Raw genomic sequence first — 20302 nt, 5'->3', positions numbered from 1 at the left:
AAATGGATTTGCTTTTATAAAGGGGGTTTATTTGGTTACAAGTTTATAGTCCTAAGGACATAAAAGTGTCCAAACTAAGGCATCAAAAAGAGGATACCTTCACTGAAGAACAGCTGATGGCATCTGGAACTGCTCTGTCTAATTGCCCTGTCTAGGACTTCCAATACATGTTGAATAGAGGTGGGAAAAGCGGACATCCTTGTCTTGTCCCTGATCTTAAGGGGCAAGTATTCACTCTTTCACCAATAAGTATTATGTTAGCTTGGGTTTTTCATAGATGTCCTTTATCAGGTTGAAGAAGTTCCTTTCTATTCCTAGCTTGTTTTTGTCATGAAAGGGTATTGTATTCTGTCAATGCTTTCTCTATATCAATTGAGATGATCATGTAGGGTTTTTTCCTTCATTCTATTAATATGGTATATTACACTGATAGGTTTTTATTTGTTGAAACAAAGTTGCTCTCCTTGGATAAATCCCAGTTATTCATGGTTTATAATCCTTTTAATATGCTGCTGGATTCAATTTGCTAGCTTTTTGTGGAGGATTTTTAAAATCTATATGCATAAGGGTTACTGATCTGTAGTTTACATGTGATGTGCCATTCTTTTTTTTTTAACCTATTTAAGGCATTGTGTTAAAAGTGGGTTTCTTATAGATAGGATATAGTTGGGTCCTGTTTTTTATTCAATCTGACAAGCTCTGCCCTTTATTTGGTGTGGTTAGACCATTTGCAGTTAACGTAACTATTATGGTTGGATTTAGGTCTACATTATTTATTTATTTTCTGTTTTACCATTCTTTTCATTTTATCTGTTTGCCCTTTCTTAAGCTTTCTTTTGTCTTATTTTAATACATTTTAGTATTGCATTTTAATTTCCCTGTTGGGTTTTTTACTATATGTCTTTCTGTAATGCTTTTAGTGGTGCTCTACAGATTACAATAAACAGATATAACTTTTCAGTCTATTTAGAGTTAATATTTTATTACTTCAAGTAAAATGTAGAAATCTTATAATCACATAGGTCCTTTACTCCTCCCCCTACTTTATGTTGTATTGCCATATATATTATATCTAAATACATTTAAAAATCATCAGATAATGTTATATTTGTTGCTTTCAACAAACATACATAGTCCTTTTGATAAACTTCCTAGGAGAAAAATAGTCTATTATATTTACCCAGTTTGCTGGTTTGAATCTGTTATGTACCCCATAAAAGACTTATGTTCTTTTAATCCACTCTTGTGGGGGCAGACCTGTTGTGGATGAGATCTTTTGTTTAGGTTGTTTCCATGGAGATGTGACCCACCCAATTAGGGGTGGGACCTTTTGATTAGATTATTTCCATGGAAATGTGACCCTGCCCATTCAAGGTGGGTCTTAGTTTACTGGAGACCTTAAGAGAGGATCCCCAGATGCTTGCAGAGAAACACCCCAGGAGAAACAAGCAAGGATGCGCAGAGATGCTGAGAGACATTTTGGAGAGAAGCTAAGAGATGTAGTCCAGAGTTTGCCCCTGGGAGAAGCTAAGACAGAAACCCAGAGACATATTGGAGAAAGCCATGGAAAAAGCTAAACCCAGGAAAGAAGGTTCAGCAGATCCAGCCATGTGCTTTCCCGTGTGATAGAGGAACCCAAGACGCCATCAGCCTTTCCTCAGAGAAGGTATCTACATCTTGATGCCTTAATTTGGACATTTTCATGGCCTTAAAGCTGTAAATTTGTGAACTAATAAACGTCCATTGTAAAAGCCGATCCATTTCTGGTATTTTTGCATTCCAGCAGCTTTAGCAAACTGGAACACCCAGATATTTGCCATTTCTGTTGCTCTTTTCTTGTCCCTGAAATCCCAAGTTTCCCTCTGGTATCATTTCCCTTCACATGAAGAACATCCATTAGCACTTATTTTAGAGCAGGTTTTCTGGTGATTCATTCTCTTAGTTTTCTTCATCTGAAAATGTATTTACTTTGCCTTCATTACTGAAGAAAATTATTGCTTGTATAGAATTCTTGGTTAACAGATATCTTTTATCTAGCTTTTAAAAAATATGGTCTTCCTTCCTTTTGTCCTCAATGGTTTCTGATGAGAAATCTTTGGTCATTTGAATTATTTCTCTTTAATATGTAATATATTGGTTTTTTGTTTATTTTTAAGACTTTTTTCTTTATCTTTCTTTTTTAGTAATTTGATTGTGATGTGCCTGGTGTAGTTTTCTTTGAGTTTGTCCTGTTTGGTGTTCACTTAATTTCTTGACTCTGTGAGTGTATGTCTTTTAATTTAGGAAGTTTTCACTTTTTTTTTTTGTTTTTTTTTCTGCACATATCTCTTTCTCTTCTCCTTCTGGGACTTCAGTAACATAAATGTTAGACCTTCTGATATATCCCCCACAAGTTTCTGAGGTTGTAATTATTTCTTTCCATCTTCTTTCTCTCTGTTGTTAAGATTTGATCACTTCTATTGCTCTATCTTCAAGTTCACTAGTTGTGTTTTTCCATTTCCATTCTGCTTTTGGGCCCATCCAGTTGATTTCTTGTTTCTGTCATTGTATTTTTCTCTTCTAAAATTTCCGTTTGGTTTTTTAGATTACTTCTACTTTTTTGGTGAGAACTTATCTTTCCATTCATTTCCATCATGCTTTTTCTTACTTCCTGGAGTGTGGTTACAATAGCTGCTTTAAAGTCTTTGTCTGATATTTCCAGCATTTGAGTCATATTAGGGCTGGCATCTATTGTCTTTTCCCTTGGGAGTTGTTAAGATTTTCCTGTTTCTTTCTTTATAACATAGGTTTGGACTATATTCTGCACATTTTGAAAATTATTTTATGAGAATCTGGGGCCTGTTAAAGTCCTCAAGAGAATGTCTTTTTTTTTTTTTTGGTTTTGGTAGGCAATCACCCTGGTTAGATTCAGATTACAAGTCCTGACCCACTTTCTGTGGGTTGTGGTTCCAATGTCAGATTAGTTTTCTGAGCCTTGCCAGTGATATTCAGGTCCACCCTGCATGTGCTACCCAAGAACCAGACTGGGATGTGGATAAAGGTCTACATGATAGTCAGTTATCAAAGACTTTGCTTTAATGCACAGCTCTGGGCTGAGCCCAGGACTTCATTCACAGATTTGTTATTGGGCCAAGGTGGTGGATTCTTTTACCTGATGTACTCAAATTACCAATTCCTGAGACACTGGGGCTTCAAAGAGAGAAAGAGTTTTATTGCTAGGCAACGAAGCAGAACAGATGGCCTATCAGCCCAAAATCTGTCTCCCCAAACTGCAGTAATTCTGATAGTTTTAAAGCATCAAAAGATGGGCAGGTTTTAGGATAATGAGTACAGTGGCCCCAAATGATGTAATTAGAGGTGATCTACTTACTGAGCATGCGCAGATTGATTACATGCTTACTCACAGAATGTATGTAAGAAAATGGCAGCTTAATATGATGTGTGATTTTTAGTATTATAATGAGGTATAGGTGACTTGTAGGTTAAAGTCTAAGCTACTATGCATGTCAGGCAGGCCCATTTTGGTTAGATCCAGCTTCGGTTAGCAAGATAACTTTGGACTTGGGGTAGGTTAGTTCTGGGCTGACCAAAGACCCTTCATTAGTAAACATTAGGGGCTATCTTTGGTGATCAAAAGACTTCAAAGTTGAAAAACTGGATGAATGGGTACAAGTGAAGATTAGTCACGATATTTTTACAATCAAAAGGGCACAAGATAAAGGCTGTATAGTCATTATCAGAGATCAAGGAAGCTGGATTGCAGTTCAGGTTTCAGGTATTTCCCTGTGTCTACTCTAATGTACCAGAAAGTAAAAAGGAATATCTATATAATGATTCGGTAATCATCATCAGTCCTTAAATCCTAACTTCTCGGTTACAGATTTAGAGGTTCCATTATCTAGCTCCCTCCTCTCCATGATTTCCTGTACTCACCACTCCCAGAGCTCCTTCTTCCTGGTTCTCTGGCTAGAAAGCCAGGGTTTTAGCCTCCCCATGCTATCATGCACTTTCTGGGACTGCATCTGCCTCCTGGGTTAAGCACTGAGAGAAAAGAGAGAAAAAAGAGAAAATATATGCAAGGATTCCCCTCAGGGCCGGCTTCACAAATGAGCACCCTGTACAGTTACACAGGACCTCACCCTCAAAAGGCCCCACATTTGGTTTGAAGCTCTGTTGTTAGTATCTTGACATTCTTGATTTTGAATAAGGGGACATGCATTTTCATTTTGCAGTGGGTCTCTCAAATTATGTAACCAGACCTGATTCCCCCACTTGTTCTTTGGACTCCCAAAGCCACTTTTCCCAGTTCCTCTGGTCTCAGAGAAGGTTTTATCTCAGACTTTTAGGTGCCCCTGTGACCACCACTGCCACTGATACCACCAGAATATTGCTTTGTACCTCTGGCTTGTCTTGAGGCCAAGACCTGGAGAGTAAAAAAGAAACAAGAAACAGGGATTCTCTCCACACTCTGTCCCACAGGGGCCCCTACTCTAGGTCCTCTGGCCAGAAAGGGAAGGTTTCTCTTGGAACTTTTTCTCTTTGCATCCACTGCATAGTTCTAGGATTTAGGTTGCCCTTGAGTCTCAATTGGAAGATATGGGGAAAACATCAGGAAATTCATTGCCATATAATCATTTTTCTCATTTCGATTTCCCTCCTTTATCTGTTACCAGACAAACATGGTAGATTCTCTGCCTGATGCACTTAAATGATCAATTCCTGAGACACCAGGGTTTCAAAGAAAGAGTTTATTGCTAGACATGAAACAGGAGATCAGATGGTCTACAGGCCTGAAAAACAAATCTGTCTCCCCAAGACTAGGGAGTTCAAGGCTTTTGTGGATTCTAACAAGGGGAGATGAAGTCATTACAACTTCAATAGCAAGTATAAGCAGAAAGGGAGAGAGACATTGCTTTTATCATTTCAAAAGCAGATATAGGCAGAAACAATTTACAAATGTAAAGAGTGAAACTGTGCTGCAGCCAGTTAATGGTTGGGTCTGAGATGATTCAATTTCCTCCAGTTGGGGAATTTGCCCCTACAAGTTACTTTGAGAAAAAGAGGAGATAAAGGGAGTACCAGCTTTTACAATCACAAAGGCACAAGGTAAAGGCTTTTACAATCATTATCAGAGATTTCTTTTGATGCTCTTTTGTTAGTATCTGAATTATGGTTCAGAGATTTCAGATATTTCCCTCTCTCTACTCTAATATACCAGAAATTTGAAAGGAATATTTATATAATGATTCAGTTGTGATAATCATTCTTTAAATATCAACCTCTCCATTACAAATCCACCTGCTATTATTTACTTTTCAGAGTGGCTTTTATGTATTCTATCCAGGGTTTTTAGTTATAATCAGGGAGAGTGCCGTCTTACACGGCATTGGAAGCACTTTGTTTTCAGAATTATAGACACTCATGGCAAAAAGCAGAGTGCAGTGTTTAAGGGAATGATTTTGGAGGCAGAATTTGCTTGACTTTTATCTTAGCCACTGCTATTCTCTGAACCCCAATTTCCCAACTATAAAATGATGATAATATTTGTTCAACAGTATTTATGCAGCACCTATTATGTGCTGGTGATTCTTAGTATCAGAATTTAAATTACCTTTAGAAGTTTCCTAGCCCAATATCCCATTTTACAGGTGAGCAATCTAAGCCCCAGGCAGGAAGGGGACTTTGGCTAAATCATGAGGTAGGAATTGCTATGTCTGTGACCAAAACCCTGTACTCCTGACTCCAGTCCCAGAGACCTTTCCACTTTGTCAATGGCCATTTATCTCTGATTGATTGATTGTGGTGAGAGGAAGAGAGCCAGCAGTTAGGGCTGGATAATTATGAAGCAAAAATGTGTTGCAGGGTGGGAGGGCTCAGGTTGGATTGTCTGCTCTCCACATTAATTCCTCCAAACACTTTCCTGACCACCTGCCAGGGCTCGGGACCTACACCCAGCCCAGAAGACAGTGGAGGGGCACAGCGATGACACAGCAGAGCACTCCCCTCAAGCATCTTCCATTGGTTGAGGGTGAGGGTGGTGAGCACATGTAGGACAAAAAAAGGTTTTAATAGTACAAAGGACTATACACTGAGTCTCTATTTAGTAATAAACATACCCAATGTTATGGGACTATAGGCTTTTGGACTTTGAAGGACACCCCTGGTCTGCAACCTGGATCTGCCACTTACAAGTTGTGGAAACTGGGCAAGTTATTTCATCTTCAGAATCTTGCAAATACCAGCCTTCTAGAGTTGTGATCTTCACAGTATTAAAAATAATAACAGCTGACATTTATTGTGTCCTTATTATGTGCCATTAAGGGGTCATGTGCTCATGTAATTCTCCAAAAAAAAAAAAAAAAATTCCCAAAGGTCAAGTTTACTTTTGTGCCCGTTTTCAGATAAGAAAACTGAGGCACAGAACAGTTAAATAAGACTATGCATGTAAAGTGTGCTTATTCCAGAGCATATAAAGGAGAAGATGGGGGCAGTCTCTCAGCCAATAGTAAGAAGAAATTGTCTGTGATGAAAGGCTGGAGGTTTGGTTTAAAAAATAGAGGTGATTCTCAGACGACCAAGAGGCCCAAGAAACAGACTGCTCTCAACCTGGGGGAAGAAGTGTCCTGAGACAATAAGAGTAAGACATTAATTGAGGGAAAATAAACTGCTGGGGAAACCAGGAAGCCAGTCTCCAATCCCAGCTCTGTCTCAGCCCACGGTGTAAAACTCAAGGGGCACTTCCCTTCTCTGGATCTCAGCCTCCCCATCTGCAGAGTAACGAGAGGAGTGCACTAGAATTGGGAGTCTCACTCAAATGCCTTGGAAAGAGGCCAGGATAAGTCAGTGAGAGAGGGAGAGGTGGGGAAGGTGGGGACTGGTGAAGTAGAAGAATGAGAAGAATGCTGTGCTCAAAGGCATTCATAACCCATTGTCTAAAAACTGATGCTGGGGAAAAAAAAAAAAAAAAAAAGCAGCTGCTGACCAGATCCAGTGGCCTACCCCAAGGTAAGATCTTGGTCTAGATAACCTGATGGGCCCTTCCAGCTCTGAATAGCCCAGGGCTCATATTGTGACTCCATGCCTTCCTTCCCTGTGTTCAGGTCTCTCTTTTTCCTCCACTCTCCCTACACGGTGGTATTTCTATAGGTTCTGCCCCTGGAGAACAAGATGAAGGACGCCCGCCGCTTCCCAGCCGCCCTGTATCTGGGAATGTCCATCATCACTGCCCTGTACGTCAGCATCGGGGTCCTGGGCTACCTGCAGTTTGGAGATGACATCAAGGCCAGCATAACCCTTAACCTGCCCAACTGCTGGTACCTTCTCAGGGTCTCAGGCATTGGGGAGTCAGGGCTCGGTGGGACTGAGTAGGTCACTTGTGCCTCCCTTCCACAAATGGGAGACTGAGGTCTGGAGGGCCTCCACCGAGAGAAGCAGAGTTGTCACTGGAAACCTGGGCTCCAGGTTCTCCATCAGGGGGCTCTTCCTTAGACAGCAGCCTCCCAAGTTGAGTTAAACCTTGATACCTTAGTGTGAGGAGAACATGATTTGACAAAAGAGGGAAAAGGCAAGAGAAGGAAGGGACACTGGGGAAGAGCAAGAGGTAGAGAGAGGAGCAGGTGGGTGGCAGCACTTCCGATTACATTTGACAAGACTGCATTACCATGGCCAATGGTGCAATCCTCCGTGTCAGAGTAGTGAGAATGAAAAAGCAGTAAAACAGACATTTTGGGGAGACATTGAAATATGTAAAAATTTTATGCTCAAATGTGCCCAATTCATGCAACAAATAATTAGCTGGCACAGACTTCAATAGCACCATATTCAAATAGGCACATGAACACACATTTGTACTGTAGGGCCTTTTCTCCTACACTGGTGTGTGTTGTTAATTACAAAGCCTCTGTCTTTTTGTGGGGGCTCTCACATGGAAGCTTAATTTGCCTAAATGGAGCTCCTTTCCCAACTCAATTAATGTCATCAACAAAGTATTACTGCATGCCAATCATGTGCTGGTGTCATTCTAGACACGTAGGTGTGGAGGGTGCAGATGTGAGTAGACTATGATCTTGGTGCTTCATTACCTTCATCATCTGTGATCCTGTGGAATGGGAAGGGGTAGATCGTGTATGTACACAAACTATAACATGGAGCAGAAAAAGAAGCCTCCAGAGGAGCAAACAGGCCTTAGAGATTTCCAAGGAAAAAAAGCCCATCCAAATGGGACAACAAGGAAACACAGCATATGAATGAGGGTTCAAGCTTCAGGTTCTGGTACTCCTGGGACTTAGTGCCACTTAACTTCTATAAGCCTTAGTTTTCTCATCTATAAAGCAGAGTTGTTGTGAGGATTAAGCTGGCCAATGTCTAAAAGCATCTGGCGTGCAGTACCTGCTAAAAATGGGAATTTTTAAAAACGGGTGGAGTTTGGACAGATGGAAATGGGGTAGATGGTGTCCTAGGCAGCTGGACTGATGTGAGAAAAAGCCACAGAAATATGGAATTTAGACTTTTTAAGGAATGGCCAACACACACACACACACACACACACACAGTTTTACTAAACATAAGAGATGCATCCACCATATCAATGGACCAAAGGAAAAAAATTATCTTGATGAGTCCAAAAAGCCTTTGATGAAACCAAACAGTCCCCTGAATCCTCACACACCCTCTGCCCCTAGCTCAAGTTCTGCAAGCAAACCTCTGTCTCTCCTTTACACGCTAACACACACCCCCAAAACACACATCTTATTAATAGACTGCCTCTTCCTCCAAATGATTTTGGATTCTGCAGTTCTCTCTCTCAACCAACTAGAAGCATTTGTTGAGCGCAGGTTATGGGCCAAGAGCTTTGGGGGACCCAGGGAATTCCAAAAGACTGACAGGTATCACAAAGGACCAGAGTCTTACAGCCCAAGGTTTTTGCTCTTAGTCACCACCTGTCTTCCTGGCCAAGGAACTGGTCTGAGCCTCTCTTTCCTAGAGTCTCATGTTGAGCTTCTTATGAGACTGGTTGTGAAGGTGCTGTGTACATCCACACTCAAAGATTCTTTCTATTTCATTTAGAGATGACCCTTTCAACTGCTCCCATTTAAATCCATGACACTTCACTCTATTGTCACCACATGCCCTGGTGTGACTTCTTGACTCTCAGGAGCTCCCTCCTCATCATTTCAGACAGAGAAACAGAGGCCCAAGGAATTGTCCCAAGTCAGAGGTTAAGGGTCCATGGGGCCCAGTGTCACAGAGCAGCAGCCTCAGAGAGCCTTGCTGTGGTTTGTCCTGCAGGTTGTACCAGTCGGTCAATCTCCTCTACCTAGTTGGCATCCTGTGCACCTATGCCCTGCAGTTCTACGTTCCCGCAGAAATCATCATCCCCTTCATCCTCTCCCGGGTGTCGATGCGCTGGGCACTGACAGTGGACTTGTCCATCCGCCTCGCCATGGTCTGCCTGACCTGTGAGTAGAAGGCAGGGTACACCGTTTCTTTGTTCTTTGGCTGAGGGCCATCAGGAACCAGCCAGGTGATAGATGGAGGATGGTCATGATAAGCAAAACTTATTGAGCACTTAGTGTATTTCAGATACCATGCTAAGGCTTTGCAAGTATTAACTATTTAAACTCAACAACCCTTTCTTACATGTACCTAATTAGACAGATTGTGTGTATGTGTGTCCATTCCGAAGGGGTGGCACAGTTTGTGGAATAAGAAGCATCATAGTAAGAACTGACATTTATTGAACACCTACTGTCTTCACAGGTACACTTATGAGGTAGGACTATTTATTATAAACCCTCATTTACAAATGAAACTGTGGCAGGGAGAGATTAATTGGCCAAGAGGTGCCATAGGTGGGATTTGAACCCAAGTCATCTAAGTCTACAGCCAGCACCATCCCCTCTAGCACAGAGGTTGAAAATGGACAGCCAGTGAGTCTAATAAGGTAATAGATGTGTTTTGCTTGCTCCACAATGGTTTATCAATTTGGGCCAACATTAAAATTTTGGGTGATCTCACAAATCCAAATTTCTAATGTTTCTTGGGGGAAAAAATGAATAAAACTATTTGAGAAGCTTGGGGTCATATTCCCCATTGATTGCCATCACCTGGAACTCCTTGCTTCCTGATCTTGTAAAGGATAGTCTAGTACTGCTTTGTTCTTTTAAAGAGAAAAAAGCCCATTTTGTCTATTTTTGTATCAACTTAAGAATGCACATATTCTCTTATTCAGAAATTCCACTTGTAGGAATTGATCTAGAGCTACAGTGCCTCATATGCTTAGTGATAATATACAAGGATGCTCCTTCTAGCATTGTTTATAACCAAGAATTGGCAATAACCTAGGTGTCCATCAAAGGGGGATTGATTTAATAATTCCCTATTAAAGAATGTCATATACCTGTTTAAAAGATAGCGATAGAGGGGGTGGGGCAAGATGGTAGAATGATGAGGTGCAGGTTTTAGTTACTCCTCCAGGGCAGTAGGTAGAAAGCCAGGAACTGTGTGGACCAGACACCAGAGATCAATTTGACTTTGGGCATACTTCATACAACATGCATGAACACGTGGAAAAGCTGAGATCAGTGAAACCTGTAAGTTCTCGTGGCCAGGGGACCTGTGCCCCTCCCTGCCAGGCTCAGTCCCATGCGAGGAGGGGCCATCGGTGCTGGGAACCAGGAGGGAGAAGTGCAGTTGTGGCTCTTATTGACACCTCAGATGGCTGATCCAAACTTCAAACACAGAGACTGAGACCAGACACCAGAGAATCTGGGAGCAGTCAGCCCAGCAGAGAGGAGATAGGGCTAGCAAAAACAGCAAACAAACAAACAAACAAACAAAAAACCCAAAAATAAAAACAGAGACTTTTTGGAGTTCTGGTGATCATATACTGGAGAAGGGCAGGGCTCAAACAGAGTCAGGCTCATATGCAAATCCAGAGTGTGAGTTTCCTTGTCTGAAGAGCTGGTTTCTCTGCTTTCTTGATTGTTCCTTAATGACCCTAATCTCCTTGTCTCTTAGCATTTCAATAGCCCATTAGATCTGCAAGGAGGGCTCTTTTTTTTTTTTAATCTTTTTCTAAGATAGTTACTTTAAGAAACTCATTACAGAAAGCCTCAAAGACTTGCAATTTGGGCCCAGACAAGAGCAGAGCTAAGAGGGCTCTGAGACACAGAGCAATAAGTCCAGTGGCTGAGAAAATTCGCTAAACACCACAACTTCCCAAGAAAAGGGGAGTGTCCCCTTACAGCCATCTTTCGAGTGGGCTGGGAATGCTCCTGCCCAGCACCAGTGCCACAGCTCAGAGCTGCCCCAAACAACCCAGTGTGATGGAAGTGTTTCCATCAACACATGCACACCCCACAATATTGGGCATGGACAATAGCCTTTCCCACACCCTCAGCTAATTTGTCCCAGAGCTGGGAAGGCAGAGCTGTGTGAAAAGGGGAAAATTAACATGCCCCATTCAGCCATCCTTTCAGCAGACTGGGAACACCCCTACACAGCCCTGCGGCCCAGAACCTCCCTTGGGGGATGGCACTCACCTGTGACATAATACAGTTGTCCCTCAGCAGAGAACCTGGGAGTGCCCGGCTTGGAACAGGGACCCACTTGCAAGTCCCAGGGACCATATGCCAATACTAAGGACTTGTGGGTCAGTGGCAGAGACAAACTGTGGCAAGACTGAACTGAAGGATTAGACTATTGCAACAGCTTTAAATCTCCAGGAACACCTGGGAGATGTGATTATTAAAGCCGCCCCCCCGCCAACTGCTTAGACACACACCCCATATGCAGGGTGGGCAACACCAACTACACACGCAAGCTTGGTGCACCAATTGGACCCCACAAGACTCACACCCCCACTCACCACAAAGACAAAATGGGGGAGAACTGGCTTGAGGGGCAGGTGGCTTGCAGATGCCACCTGCTGATTAGTTAGAGAAAGTGTACTCCACGAAGCTGGAGAACTGAAAAATTAGAGATAAGGGCTTGAACCAGTCTACATATTCTAAAAGAACCATATCAAGTTAAGCAAATGCCAAGAGGCCAAAAACTACAGAAAATTTAAAGCATATGAAAAAACCAGATGATATGGATAACCCAAGCCCAAACACCCAATCAAAAGATCAGAGGAGACACAGTACTTGGAGCAATTAATCAAAGAACTAAAGACAAACAACAAGAGCATGGCACGGGATATAAAGGACATAAAGAAGACCCTAGAAGAGCATAACAAAGAAATTGCAAGAGTAAATAAAAAAACAGATGATCTTATGTAAATAAAAGAAACTGTTGACTAAATTAAAGAGATTCTGGATACTCATAGTACAAGACTAGAGAAAGCTGAACAGCAAATCAGTGACCTAGAGGACAACAGAATGGAAAATGAAAAAACAAAAGAAAGACTGGGGAAAAAAATTGAAAAAATCAAAATGGACCTCAGGGATATGATAGATAATATAAAACATCCAAATATAAGACTCATTGGTGTTCCAGAAAGGGAAGAGAAGGGTAAAGGTCTAGGAAGAGTATTCAAAGAAATTGTTTGGGAAAACTTCCCAAATTGTCTAAACATCATAAATACACAAATCGTAAATGCCCAGTGAACTCCAAATAGAATAAATCCAAATAAACACATCCCAAGACATATTCTGATCAGACTGTCAAATACTGAAGAGAACCATCAGTATGTTGCACACAAGAGCAAGTTCTGAAAGCAGCAAGAGAAAAGCAATTCACCACATACAAAGGAAACAACATAAGACTAAGTAGTGACTACTCAGCAGCCACCATGGAGGCAAGAGGCAGTGGCATGACGTATTTAAAATTCTGAGAGAGAAAAATTGCCAACCAAGAATTCTTTATCAAGCAAAGCTCTCCTTAAAATTTGATGGAGAGCTTAAATTTTTCACAGACAAACAAATGCTGAGAGAATTTGCTAACAAGAGACCTGCCCTACTTGAGACACTAAAGGGAGCCCTACCGACAGAGAAACAAAGAAAGGCGAGCGAGATCTGGAGAAAGATTCAGTACTAAAGAGATTCAGTATGGGTACATTAAAGAACATTAAGAGAGAGAGAGAAAAAATATATCTGACAAACATAAACCAAAGGATAGGACGGCTAATTCAAGAAATGCCTTCACAGTAATAACATTGAATGTAAATGGATTAAACTCCCAATCAAAAGATATAGATTGGCAGAATGGATAAAAAAAAATGAACCATCAATATGTTGCATACAAGAAACTCATCTTAGACACAGGGACACAAAGAAACTGAAAGTGAAAGAATGGAAAAAATATTTCATGCAAGCTACAGCCAAAAGAAAGCAGGTGTAGCAATATTAATCTCAGATAAAATAGACTTTAAATGCAAGGATGTTATGAGAGACAAAGAAAACCACTACATACCAACAAAAGGGGCAATTTAACAAGAAGAAATAACAATCATAAGTGTTTATGCACCCATCAAGGTGCCACAAAATACATGAGAGAAACACTGGCAAAACTAAAGGAAGCAATTGATGTTTCCACAATAATTGTGTGAGACTTCAACACATCACTCTCTCCTATTGATAGATCAACCAGACAGAAGACCAATAAGGAAATTGGAAACCTAAACAATCTGATAAATGCATGGGATTTAACAGACATATATAAAACATTACATCCCAAATCACCAAGATACACATTCTTCTCTTGTGCTCACGGAACTTTCTCCAGAATAGATCATATGCTGGGACATAAAACAAGCCTCAATAAATTTAAAAAAAAATTTAATTATTCAAAGCACATTCTCTGACCACAATGGAATACAATTAGAAGTCAATAAACATCAGAGACTTAGAAAATTCACAAATACCTGGAGGTTAAACAACATGATCCTAAACAATCAGTGGGTTAAAGAAGAAATAGCAAGAGAAATTGCTAAATATATAGAGACAAATGAAAATGAGAACACAGCATACCAAAACCTATGGGATGCAGCAAAAGTGGTACTGAGGGGGAAATTTATAGCACTAATTGCATACATTAAAAAGAAAGGAAGAGCTAAAATCAAAGGACTAATAGATCAAATGAAGAAGCTAGAAAATGAACAGCAAACCAATCCTAAACCAAGTAGAAGAAGAGAGATAACAAGGATTAAAGCAGAAATAAATGACATAGAGAACAAAAAAATATAATAGAGAGGATAAATAACACCAAAATTGGTTCTTTGAGAAAATCAACAAGATTGACAAGCCCCTAGCTAGACTGACAAAATCAAAAAGGGAGAAGACCATATAAACAAAATAATGAATGAGAAAGGTGACATTACCGCGGGTCCCAAATAAATGAAAAAAAATTATAAGAGGATACTATGAACAACTGTATGCCAACAAACTGGATAATGTAGAGGAAATGGACAATTTCCTGGAAACATATGAACAACCTAGACTGACCAGAGAAGAAACAGAAGACCTCAACCAACCAATCACAAGCAAAGAGATCCAATCAGTCATCAAAAAGCTTCCCACAAACAAATGCCCAGGGCCAGATGGCTTCACAGGGGAATTCTACCAAACTTTCCAAAAAGAACTGACACCAATCTTACTTAAACTCTTTCAAAACTTTGAAGAAAATGGAACACTACCTAACTCATTTTATGAAGCTAACATCAATCTAATACCAAAACCAGGCAAAGATGCTACAAAAAAGCAAAACTACAGGCCTATCTCCCTAATGAATATAGATGCAAAAATTCTCAGCAAAATACTTGCAAATCGAATCCAAAGACACATTAAAAAAATCATACACCATGACCAAGTGGGATTCATTCCAGGCATGCAAGGATCGTTCAACATAAGAAAATCAATCAATATATTGCAATATGTTAAGAAATCAAAAGAGAAAAATCAAATGATCATCTCAATAGATGCTGAAAAAGCATTCAGCAAAATCCAACATCTCTTTTTGATAAAAACATTTCAAAAGGTAGGAATTGAAGGAAACTTCCTCAATATGATAAAGAGCATATATGAAAAACCCACAGCCAGCATAGTACTTAATGGTGAGAGACTGAAAGCCTTCCCTCTAAGATCAGGAAAGAGACAAGGATGCCTGCTATCACCACTCTTACTCAACATTCTGCTGGAAGTGCTAGCCAGGGCAATCTGGCAAAAAAAAAGAAATAAAAGGCATCCAAATTGGAAAGAAAGAAGTAAAACTGTCATTGTTTGCAGATGATATGTTCTTATATCTGGAAAACCCTGAGAAATCGACAATACAGCTACTAGAGCTAATAAATTGAGCAAAGTAGCGGGATACAAGATTAATGCACATAAGTCAGTAATGTTTCTGTATGCTAGAAATGAACAAATTGAAGAGACCTCAAGAAAAAGATACCATTTTCAAAAGCAATTAAAAAAATCAAGTACCTAGCAAAAATCTTAACCAAAGATGTAAAAGACCTATACAAAGAAAACTATATAACTCTACTAAAAGAAATAGAAGGGGACCTTAAAAGATGGAAAAATATTCCATGTTCATGGATAGGAAGGCTAAATGTCATTAAGATGTCAATTCTACCCAAACTCATCTACAGATTCAATGCAATTCCAATCAAAATTCCAACAATCTACTTTGCAGACTTGGAAAAACTAGTTATCAAATTTATTTGGAAAGGTAAGATAACTCAAATCGCTAAAAACAATCTAAAAGAGAAAAACGAAGTGGGAGGACTTACACTCCCTGACTTTGAAGCTTATTATAAAGCCACAATTGTCAAAACAGCATGGTACTGGCACAAAGATAGACATATTGATCAATGGAATCAAATTGAGAATTCAAAGATAGTCCCCCAGATCTATGACTGACTGATCTTTGATAAGGCCCCCCAAAGTAACTGAACTGGGACATAGCAGTCTTTTCAACAAATGGGGCTGGGGGAGTTGGATATCCATATCCAAAAGAATGAAAGAGGACCCCTACCTCACACCCTACACAAATTAACTCAAAATGGATCCAAGATCTCCATATAAAAGACAGTACCATAAAACTCCTAGAAGATAATGTAGGGAAACATCAAGACCTTGTATTAGGTGGCCACTTCCTAGACCTTACACCCAAAGCACAAGCAACAAAAGAAAAAAATAGATAAATGGGAACTCCTCAAGCTTAGAAGTTTCTGTACCTCAAAGGAATTTGTCAAAAAGGTGAAGAGGCAGCCAACTCAATGGGAAAAAATTTTTGGAAACCATGTATGTGAAAAAAGACTGGCATCTTGCTTATATAAAGAAATCCTACAACTCAATGACAATAGTACAGACAACCCAATTATAAACTGGGCAAAAGATATGAAAAGACAGTTGTCTGAAGAGGAAATACAAATGGCCAAGAAACACATGAAAAAATGTTCAGCTTCACTAGCTATTAGAGAGATGCAAATTAAGACCACAGTGAGATACTATCTCACACCAGTTAGAATGGCTGCCATTAAACAAACAGGAAACTACAAATGCTGGAGAGGATGTGGAGAAATTGGAACTCTTATTCATTGTTGGTGGGACTGTATAATGGTTCACCCACTCTGGAAGTCAGTCTGGCACTTCCTTAGAAAACTAGACACAGAGTTACCCTTCAATCCAGCTATTGCACTTCTCGGTATATACCCGGAAGATCTGAAAGCAGTGACACAAACAGATATCTGCAAGCCAATGTTCATAGCAACATGATTCACAACTGCCAAGAGATGGAAACAACCCAAATGTCCTTCAACAGATGAGTGGATAAATAAAATGTGGTATATACACACGATGGAATACTACGCGGCAGTAAGAAGGAACAATGTCGTGAAACATATGACAACATGGATGAACCTTGAAGACATAATGCTGAGCAAAGTAAGCCATGCACAAAAAGAGAAATATTATATGTTACCACTAATGTGAACATTGAAAAATGTAAAACAAATGGTTTATAATGTAGAATGTAGGGAAACTAGTGATAGAGAGCAATTAAAGAAGGAGGAATGATAACCTAATAAGAACAGATAAGCTGTCGTGGGTAAATTTAGCATTCTGGGAATGCCCAGGAATGACTATGGTCTGTTAATATCTGATGGGTATGGTAGGAACAAGTTCACAGAATTGTTGCTATATTAGGTTATTTTCTTGGGGTAGAGTAGGAACATGTTGGAAGTAAAGTAGTTATCTCAGGTTAGTTTTCTTTTTCTTACTTCCTTGTTATGGTTTGTTTGAAATGTTTTTTTTTTTTTATTTTTTATTTTTGATATAGCTGATTTAAAAAAAAAAAAGGCTTAATTAAAAGAAATGAAAAAAAGTATGCAGACCCCCCTTGAGGAGCTGGTGGAGAATGCAGGGGTGTTGGGCTTCCCCACCTCGATGGTTGCTGATGTGCTCACAGACATAGGGGACTGGTGGTTTGATGGGTTGAGCCCTCTACCATAGGTTTTACCCTTGGGAAGATGGCTGCTGCAAAGGAGAGGCTAGGCCTCTCTATAATTGTGCCTAAGAGCCTCCTCCTGAATGCCTCTTTGTTGCTCAGATGTGGCCCTCTCTCTCTAGCTAAGCCAACTTGGCAGGTGAAATCACTGACCTTCCCCCTAAGTGGGATCTGACACCCAGGGGAGTGAATCTCCCTGGCAACGTGGAATATGACTCCCGGGGAGGAATCTAGAGCCAGTAATGTGGGATGGAGAACATCTTCTTGACCAAAAGAGGGATGTGAAAGGAAATAAAATAAGCTTCCGTGGCAGAGAGATTCCAAAAGGAGCCGAGAGGTCACTGTGGTGGGCACTTTTACGCACAATATAGACAGCCCTTTTTTGGTTCTAATGAATTGGAATAGCTAGCAGTAAATACCTGAAACAAGCTACAACCCAGAACCCATGAATCTTGAAGATGATTGTAAAGAAATGTAGCTTATGAGGGGTAACAGTGTGATTGCGAAAGCCATAAGGACTGCACTTCCCTTTGTCTAGTTTATGGATGGATGAGTAGAAAAATGGGGGAAGAAAAAAAAAAAGGCACCCAGTGTTCCTTTTTACTTTAATTGTTCTTTTTCAATTTAATTTTTATTCTTATTACTTTTGTGTGTATGGTAATGAAAATGTCAAAAATTAATTTTGGTGATGAATGCACAACTATATAATGGTACTGTGAACAATTGAATGTACACTTTGTTTTGTATGACTGCACGGTATGTGAATATATCTCAATAAAAATGAATTTTTAAAAAAAAGATAGCTGTAGACCTATACCTTGACATGGTAAGAGAGAAAGGAAAATCAGCAAGTATTCTAAGAGTATCCTATAATTATTTTTGTTTTTTAAAATGCCACAAGCGTAGGTATATGTTTATATTAATGTATATACTTGGAAAATGATTGGAAAGAGATATGCCAAATTTTTAATGTGTACCTCTAGGGAGTGTGACTGGAGGTTTTAGAGGACTTTTAAGTTTCACTTTATGTCTGTACCATTTGACTGTATAAGAAATGAATATTTTTTAAAAAAAGAAAGGGTATTAAAAGCAAACTTTAGAGTCTTGGCTGAGCATGAGATCATTTCTCGGCTTACCTATAGGGCTGGGTCTTTTATCTCTCACAGGTGTCTTGGCCATCCTCATCCCCTGCCTGGACCTCGTCATCTCCCTGGTGGGCTCCGTGAGCAGCAGCGCCCTGGCCCTCATCATCCCGCCCCTCCTGGAGATCCTCACCTTCTACCCAGAGGGCCTGAGCCCCCTCACCATCGTGAAGGACACTCTGATCAGCATCCTGGGCTTTGTGGGCTTTGTGGTGGGCACCTACCAGGCCCTCCATGAGCTCATGCAGTCAAGACACTCTCTCACCTTCCCCAACTCCACCATTTTTATTCAGTGAGAAGAGCACCCTGCCTTAGCCATCAATCTCTGGATTTTAATGATATGGATCTCTTTTCTATGTATTATCTTCATTTTGCTGCTTTACCTTTTCTCTGGACCAAGTTATGGTGAAACAAGCAAGCACTCACCAGCTACAAGGTCTAAGTGGTTATTAAAAATTTGTTTTGTTTATTCCTTTTCTTTTCATCTCTAGATTCCACTACTTTGAGAGCTCTCCCATGGAAGGCTCTACATTTTGTCCAACTTTTTGGCCATTCAAAAGGTGAATTTCACATCTGGATTGAGGCCATAAAAGAAGAGGCCACTAGGGGGCACCCAAGTGGCAGCAACTGGTAGAGGGAGGAGCTGTCAGCTAAGGCTGGCCAGGCTTGGGTGAACAAACAGTTTCCCCTCTTCCTGATCTGTTTAAAGTGCAAAGATAGAGGTGGAGACACAATCTCCAGCCCAGCAAGCTATGCACAGCTCCAGCGTCTAGAGGTTCGATGTGAGATTTGACTCTCAAACAGACAGAAGTAACCACCCACATTAAGCCAAGTGCAATCATCTTTCCAAACCGCTGGATAAAGTTTAGGGCCAGCTCAAAGATCCCAACAGTGGACAGGAGGCGTGGAAGTAGATGTGCCTATAGGAGCGGGGGTGCTCGGACATTAGTCAAATAGACCTTACCTCTGAATTCTTGCAACAAGCATTTCTTGATTGCCTGCTTTGTGCCAAGCAGAGTGCAAGGCTCTTGTGGAAGATTGCAAAATCGACCACAGATTTCCCTTGATCATGTGACTTTGCAATTCCTCTTTTTAGGAGATGGGGTCTCTAACTCCACTCCCTGAACCGGGGCTTGGCCTGGTAACTCGTTTGGGTCAACGATGCATTAGTAAATGTGCTGCAAGCAAAGCTTTGGAAACAGCTTGTGCATCAGCACTTGCATCTCTTGCTGCTCCGTGGAGCTGAGACCACCAAGTGAAGAAGCCCAGGCTACCCCATCAGAGAAGGAGAGACCATGTGAAGCAAGATGAGTCCTCTCCGCTGAGCCCCATCCCAAAGAGTGACCAGCGTGCTGTCTTCCAGACTCGTGTGTCTATCCATGACCATCCAACCCCAGCCAAGCTGATTGCCCAGATGACCCACAGAATTGTGGGAAATAAAAAATTGTTGTGGTTTGGAGCCATAAGGGGGGTGTGTGTGTGTCTGTGTGTGTGTGTGTGTGTGTGTGTGTGTGTGTGTGTGTGTGTGTGTTTAATGCAGCAAAAACTAACTGATACATCTCCAAAGGGGATACATTATGAAAGAGAAAAGGCTTCCTGCCCTGAAGAATCTAATCCACTGTCCACTGGGAAAGAATGACAGGTGATTGATTAAGTAAAATACCATCATAGATTACCATCACTGCCCTGGGGAACCAGAGCAGGCTTCCTACGGG

The 20302-nt window shown here is 40.7% G+C and overlaps 1 protein-coding gene across 3 annotated transcripts in view; it reads left to right on the top strand.

The window, feature by feature from the left end:
* The window catches only part of SLC36A2 (solute carrier family 36 member 2), a 41287-nt gene extending 21196 nt beyond the window's left edge, over positions 1-20091 (top strand). Inside the window, exons 8-11 of one of the 3 annotated variants that reach the window (XR_005211435.1) lie at positions 7147-7313; positions 9289-9458; positions 18612-19147; positions 19684-20083. Coding sequence is in view for 2 of the 3 variants with exons in the window: in XM_037801807.1 (XP_037657735.1) it covers positions 7147-7313; positions 9289-9458; positions 18612-18883 (609 nt within the window). In the remaining variant the exon portion in view is untranslated. Of the gene's footprint in view, positions 1-7146; positions 7314-9288; positions 9459-18611 lie in introns of all 3 variants that reach the window. The other 2 variants (XM_037801808.1, XM_037801807.1) reach the window with 2 other exon arrangements.
* The last annotated feature ends 211 nt before the right edge of the window (positions 20092-20302 follow it).

The sequence above is a fragment of the Choloepus didactylus genome, chromosome 13 (assembly GCF_015220235.1).
Source record: "Choloepus didactylus isolate mChoDid1 chromosome 13, mChoDid1.pri, whole genome shotgun sequence".
Classification (NCBI taxonomy): domain Eukaryota; kingdom Metazoa; phylum Chordata; class Mammalia; order Pilosa; family Megalonychidae; genus Choloepus; species Choloepus didactylus.
The sequence above is the reverse complement of the archived record's forward strand: the minus strand, read 5'-3'. Positions and strand labels throughout refer to the sequence as shown.